Source organism: Ictalurus furcatus, chromosome 7, assembly GCF_023375685.1.
Source record: "Ictalurus furcatus strain D&B chromosome 7, Billie_1.0, whole genome shotgun sequence".
Classification (NCBI taxonomy): domain Eukaryota; kingdom Metazoa; phylum Chordata; class Actinopteri; order Siluriformes; family Ictaluridae; genus Ictalurus; species Ictalurus furcatus.
Window position 1 is genome coordinate 9121477 of NC_071261.1, and position 6905 is coordinate 9128381.

Consider the following 6905-nt stretch of genomic DNA (forward strand, 5'->3'; position numbering starts at 1 on the left):
CAGATCTGCTACTCCAGATGAACTGTTTCTTTAATATAGTGGTAAGACATGGGGGGGCTTTCTTATGTAAGCAGAGGCTGGCCCACTCAGTGGGGAGTATCATTACCTTGGCCTATATGAGGTGGAGGGACAGTTTTTCCTGTTACATTCCACTCTATGAGAGGCATCTCATCCTCCTGGGCATTACATAGAGGTGTGCTGCTCCTGCTGCTCCCTAAGCATGCATTTTCTCCAGATTATTAAAAGCTAACATCATCCCTTTCAATGGTGTGAGTGCAGTGGGCATCTCAGAACATCTTTCCAGTTAGTCGTAATCGTGTCGTCCCGTCCAAAAGTTTCGGAACGACGAGGCCAATTCTGTTGTTTTTTTTGCTACACACTAAAGACATTTGGGTTCAAGATCAAAAGATGAATATGATCAAATATATCAGAAGTTCAGCTTTCATTTCCTGATATTTACATCTAGATTTAGAACATGGCACACTTGGTGGCAGAGCACCCAATTCTTCGGTGAGCAAATGTATAGGAACAGACAGTGTTAAAGTAAATTAGTAAAATAAAAAAAAGGTAAATAACACTTCATATTTGGTTGCATATCCCTTGCTTGCAAGGACCTTTTTGCTTTTGCTTGCACTAAACTGTTGCATTCTACTTGTGTGTGATTTTGTTTTTCCAGACATGTACCTTTCATTAGTTTCCAGCGGTGACTTTTGGGGGACCCCTAGTGGCCATGAGTTCTACACACTCTGCGTACTCCTATGAACCCCTGGATTAACACACACCCACAAGTGCTGCAAGGAAGAATACCGTGTGCACATTACAGTCATTTATTTAATTTTAGCAATCAATAAAACGTTAACAAACAAGTAAAGAATGAAGCGACGCACAATATAATATATTTTATATAATATGATTAATACGTTATAGCTTTAATGTCTCACATGATGAAGTGTGTGTGAAATGTAATATACTGTAGTGTGTTTACCAGTTTGTTTGTTTGTTTAATCGGTCAATGATTTGGAAATGAAAATGATTGAGAGACTAAACCGCTGCACGTCAAAATATCAGTTTTAAACGAGAATTTTATTTCAAAGATGATTTCATGCCAGTTCATGACGCTGTTATTGTTATAATACTAGACAGATTTAAATATTAGCTCAATAAAACTCCTGAAATATCACAGTATGAAACTGTATAAACTTGAAATGAGTAAAAAAAAAAAAAAAAAATCAACAAATTAAACAAACCTCTAGCCTAAGCGGGGAAAAAAAAGTGTAAAATTACATTTCAAGGCTTCTAACAAACAATACACACACACACACACACACACATGGACATCAACTGTGAAGGTGTGTGTTCTTCCATTGTCTATTTCATCCTATTGGAAAAATAACCTGATCCCTGCATTAAGGACTGACGAGACATTGGACACGAGTATGAGTGAGGTGAGTGTTTTATTTAATATTTCAGTTGAAAGCACTGGAGTTAAAAGTGGCCTCCTGTACCCTTGGTATCGTTACTGTGTCTGTATTTGCAATTACGTGTTCTGTTCAGCGTCTGTATTTCCATATTTAGGAACGCCAAACAGTCCGTGTTTCATATAAAATGTAATCAAAGTCATGGAAATAAAGCAGACAGCATTAGTATTTACCTTTATTATTATCAATATTATTATTATTATTATTATTATTCCATTATTCCTCTTAAAGTGGATTTGGGTTCATTATCTGTAACAGCAGCTCTGACAGGTTTATACTAATGCACTCGCTCTAATGCAATATTGTTTCTATAGTAACAGCTCATTCACAGGAACGTGCACAGCAGACGCTCCACATAAACAGATGTGGAGGCAGATATGAGACATGCGCAATTGTTGGTACGATTCTGTAAGGAGACGCTTATGTACTGTAACGTTTACGGAAGGAGTCTCCAGTGTCGGAGGAGTTTACGAGTGTTTGTAGCTGCTATAACGGACAGTTTCACTGGTATTCCACCACATTAAATATAAACAGATAAAGCATACGATGTGTTGTTCTTTCATAAATAGTCAAAGGGAATGGTTGCCAGATCACTGTGGTGTAAGAGGAATAAAACACATACAACCTTCAAATACTAAACATGTCTTGGTGGATGAACTACACTTGGGGTGAAGTGAAAATTTGTGTATATTTCATTTCGGCCTGAACTCTGTGTCTAATTCCTTTTTTGGATTTGAAAAAGTAGTGAAAGTACTACTACTACTTTCAGGAGCAAGACTGTAATAATTTTTTTTTTAAAAACCCAATAACTAATGTGTGCAATGTTCTTGTTGTAGAATGATAAAATTCTATATTAATTCTAGAATTGTGAATTCTAGAAAAGTGATAACCAGATGGATTATTGGTTGAAGCAACAAGATAACGTTATGGTGTGATATCTATACAACCATACAAATCTAGGAATTATTATGAAGCGAATACCTGGAAATAATATTGGCACCCCCTCCCCCTTATAGTAGCTGCTGATGATGCTTGTCTTAGATTTCTTTCATGAGTTGTCTGGTGTGAATGCGTTCGTCGATTTAAGACTGATTGATCGGACAGTGTAATGAGATGGACGTCTGGTACTTTCTTTGCAGGAAAACCCCATCTCCTATCTTAAGAAGAAGAAAGTTGAGCTGGAGAAGTTCAAATTCAGGCTGGAAAACAAGGTCACGGAGCTGAAGAAGCAACTCGAACCACGAGAGAATGAAGTGAAGGAGATGAAGGAGCAGGTCTATGAGGTGAAGTATAGATTTAAACCTGCACACAGGGGCAGATATATAGTATGTACGGTATATAAATTGAACTTAACTGTGTCTTGGACATGCCTACTGAATGCTCTGCATTAGTCTCAAACTGCAGTTTAAACGCTCAAGTATTGTTCTTTAATGTGAAGCGCTTAAATTTAGAAAATTAGTTTTGCTATATAAATAGTTTATTTTGTAATTATTACACAGTGCACACTGATATCACAAATGCTCGGTGTTTATGACTGTCTGATGAGAGGATGCTGTTGTTTCAGATGGAGGCTGAGCTGGAGCAGTTCCGTGAAAAGTGCACTCGGCTGCATCGTACCATCTCTGAGCTGAAGCTGAAGCTCAAAGTCACGACCGAAGAGAGGCAGAAAGAGAGGCAGAGGGTTTGTTCGGGCGTTTCTCATCATTACTGTCATTAATATAACAGCAAAGCTGTTTACCGAAAAGGTGTCGAGTGACATCATATGCATTTAGTTTTTTTTAAAACCTGAAATTTGATGTTGCGCTAATCTGTAAATGGACTTCTAATTATGACTGCGTTACTTATAAAGGATTGCTGCTATATCAGCCAATCAGCTTTTAGCAGGCATTTGACAGGGCTAGCACTAAACGACCGTCATGAAATGTATCTGTGGACTCTAGTGTTCTGTGTAAATCGGGAAGAACTGGTCACTGGGGCTGCTGTTGGTGAAGAGTGTTTGGACCCTGCAGACTGCTGCTTACAGCTATATTGTAATTATTGTTATACTTATTAATATTATACCATTATGGAACGTACGACTATTGTGAAATTGTTTCCGTTAGATGACTCGCATCCAGTGTGCAGCAGAAATAGCTTATTTTTACGTAGCGGTAAATACAAACGTAAGACCTACTGTTAAATTCGTTTATGTTTCCCGCGACCTGCCGTTAACAATCTGTGAAATCTCAGTTTCAGGATTGTTATCATGAATGTGTTTTTGACGAGTCAGGTAATTCTTTTGCATTTACCTGCAGACAGTTGGGTTTTACGGCGTTGGCTGTAGTGTGGCTTCTTTCCTTGCAGGTCCGAGAATTAGAAGCTGTACTGCACAGGTTTAAGACCGATCTTCACAACTGTGTGGGCTTCATCCAGGAGCCTGGGTAGCTCAAGGAGAGCATTCGAGAGATCTATGACCGCTATGTCCAGCTGTCAGATGTGGTGAGATGGATACACACACACACACACACACACACACACACACACAAAGTCTGGTATGTTCACACCTGACTGAGTATGATAACTGTGATAGGTGGAGATAGTGGGAGTGGACGCTGTGCACGAAGCGAAGAACATCAAGCTCATGAAGGTTGGGTTTCAATTCATGCAAAACATGTAATCGGCCTGGCTAGTCTAACTTGAGAAGGAATATTAGTGTTAGAAATAGCTACTCACTGGAACAGCAAAAAAAAAACAGGTACAGGCCACGCCCACAAGTGACACAAGCTACCTTTACCTGTTTCTTCCTCGGTTTGAATCTCACAATTCTGCAATCAGAGCTCAGGTCTCTAACCCCTGAGCCTCAACGGTTCTTGTATCGCAGTGTATTCGCTGCAGCCGTTCTCAGCTGATTAAATTTTTTGCAGCCCTTCTTTGGTCATATTGGAACAATAATAAGAGCTTCCTTTCCAACAAAAAAACTGTTCTGGTTTCAATTTGCTCAACAAAATATACAGAATATTAAAAGTTTATTGCTAATATTCTGTATTGTGTATTTGGACATACATTTTTCAGGTGTATTGCTAAAAAAAAAGCTCTAAATCTAAAGACTAGTGAACTGAACATGTGCACATGAGCGGTCTGACGTTCTGCTTGTGCGTGCGTGCTGTAGGAGAACGTCTTATTAAGAGAGATTAAGGATTTCCAGATGGAGCCGAGGCTGCAATCCCAAGAGAGGCTTCAGTGAGAACAAGAGCGCCACGCGCATCAAGCGTGAGTCACAGAGGATGACTTAACGTCTGTTATTGTGTTATTATAAGAATTAATTATGCGGAAACCACTGTGAGTTACTGTTTATTTATTGTTCATCCTGGATAACTCGGTTTTCCGTTAGTTCTGACAGTGCCATCCTCGGATTCGTCACGGCTGAACTTTGAGGGCGAGGCCGAACGCATCATCCAGCTGCAGTGCCTTGAGATCCAGCAGCTGAGGCAGGAAGTACTGCAGTGTCAAGGTCAAGGTCAAGGTCAGGATCAAAGCTTTGTCTTGTCGAGCCTGCTGAGCAACATCAAACTACCAGCCTTTACCACATAAACACTCATTATACCGCGTACACTCTCTTCACACCACATACACACTCATTATACCATATACACACTCTTCACACCACATTTTGGATACTGGTCCTCGTTTGTGTCCTGGGTTTTTTCTGTAAGTTTTGTTCTCGTATATAAAGTGTGTGTGAATGTGTTTCAGAATATTCTATGTCATTATGAGAAGATCAGAATAAAAGAGGGAATAAAGAGCAAATAAGAGAGAGAATAAAGAGAGGGAATAAAGAGGGGGAATAAAGAGATGGAATAAAAGAGGGAATAAAGAGAGGGAATAAAAGAGGGAATAAAGAGAGAATAAAGAGAGTGAATAAAGAGCGAATAAAAGAGCAAATAAAAGAGGGAATAAAGAGATGGAATAAAAGAGGGAATAAAGAGAGGGAATAAAAGAGGGAATAAAGAGAGAATAAAGAGAGAGAATAAAGAGCGAATAAAAGAGCAAATAAAAGAGGGAATAAAGAGATGGAATAAAAGAGGGAATAAAGAGAGGGAAGAAAAGAGAGGGAAAAAGAGAGAATAAAAGAGGGAATAAAGAGAGAAAATAAAAGGGAATAAAAGAAAGAATAAAGAGAGAGAATAAAGACAGAATAAAAGAGGGAATAAAGAGCAAATAAGAGAGAGAATAAAGAGCGAATAAAATAGGGAATAAAGAGAGGGAATAAAGAGCGAAGGAGAGGGAATAAAGAGAGGGAATAAAAGAGGGAATAAAGAGAGAATAAAAGAGGGAAAAGAGAGAATAAAGAGAGGTAATAAAGAGAGGGAAAAAGAAAGAATAAAAGAGGGAAAAAGAGAGAATAAAGAGAGGGAATAAAGAAAGGGAATAAAAGAGGGAATGAGAGGGAATAAAGAGAGAGAATAAAAGAGGGAATAAAGAGAGAGAATAAAAGGCATTAAAAGAGAATAAAGAGGGGGGAATAAAGAGAGAGAATAAAGAGAGGGAATAAAGAGATGGAATAAAGAGAGGGAATAAAGAGAGGGAAGAAAAGAGAGAGAATAAAGAAAGAGAATAAAGACAGAATAAAAGAGGGAATAAAGAGCGGGAATAAAGAGAGGGAAAAAGAATAAAAGAGGTAATAAAGAGAGAAAATAAAAGGGAATAAAAGAAAGAATAAAGACAGGGAATAAAGAGAGAGAATAAAAGAGGGAATAAAGAGAGGGAATAAAAGGGAATAAAAGAGAGAATAAAGAGGGGAATAAAGAGAGAATAAAAGAGGGAATAAAGAGAGAAAATAAAAGGGAATAAAAGAGAATAAAGAGGGGGAATAAAGAGAGAATAAAAGAGGGAATAAAGAGAGAAAATAAAAGGGAATAAAAGAGAGAATAAAGAGGGGGAATAAAGAGAGAATAAAAGAGGGAATAAAGAGAGGGAATAAAGAGAGAGAATAAAAGAGGGAATAAAGAGAGAAAATAAAAGGGAATAAAAGAGAATAAAGAGGGGGAATAAAGAGAGAATAAAAGAGGGAATAAAGAGAGGGAATAAAGAGAGAGAATAAAAGAGGGAATAAAGAGAGAAAATAAAAGGGAATAAAAGAGAATAAAGAGGGGGAATAAAGAAAGAGAATAGAGAGAGAATAAAAGAGGGAATAAAGAGAGAGAATAAAAGAGGGAATAAAGAGAGAAAATAAAAGGGAATAAAAGAGAATAAAGAGGGGGAATAAAGAGAGAATAAAAGAGGGAATAAAGAGAGAGAATAAAAGAGGGAATAAAGAGAGAAAATAAAAGGGAATAAAAGAGAATAAAGAGGGGGAATAAAGAAAGAGAATAGAGAGAGAATAAAAGAGGGAATAAAGAGAGAGAATAAAAGAGGGAAAAAAGAGGGAATAAAGAGAGAGAGGGGTAT

The 6905-nt window shown here is 37.7% G+C and overlaps 1 protein-coding gene across 3 annotated transcripts; it reads left to right on the forward strand.

Annotated features, from left to right (window-relative positions):
• Positions 1 to 908: 908 nt before the first annotated feature.
• On the forward strand, positions 909 to 4840 carry LOC128609633 (cilia- and flagella-associated protein 57-like). Of its 3 annotated transcripts, XR_008386264.1 has the most exons (6): positions 909 to 1445; positions 2618 to 2761; positions 3043 to 3159; positions 3822 to 3956; positions 4048 to 4104; positions 4627 to 4840. XR_008386264.1 is itself a non-coding variant. In XM_053628262.1 (4 exons), exons 1-4 carry the CDS (start codon positions 1437 to 1439, stop codon positions 3900 to 3902), a joined length of 351 nt encoding a protein of 116 aa, XP_053484237.1. In that variant the 5' UTR covers positions 909 to 1436; the 3' UTR covers positions 3903 to 4011. The 3 variants fall into 3 exon arrangements, 2 of the variants coding, with proteins under 2 accessions (XP_053484237.1, XP_053484238.1); XM_053628262.1 differs by lacking the exons at positions 4048 to 4104; positions 4627 to 4840 and having other exon boundaries at positions 3822 to 4011; XM_053628263.1 differs by lacking the exons at positions 3822 to 3956; positions 4048 to 4104; positions 4627 to 4840 and adding an exon at positions 3419 to 3705.
• Positions 4841 to 6905: the final 2065 nt, after the last annotated feature.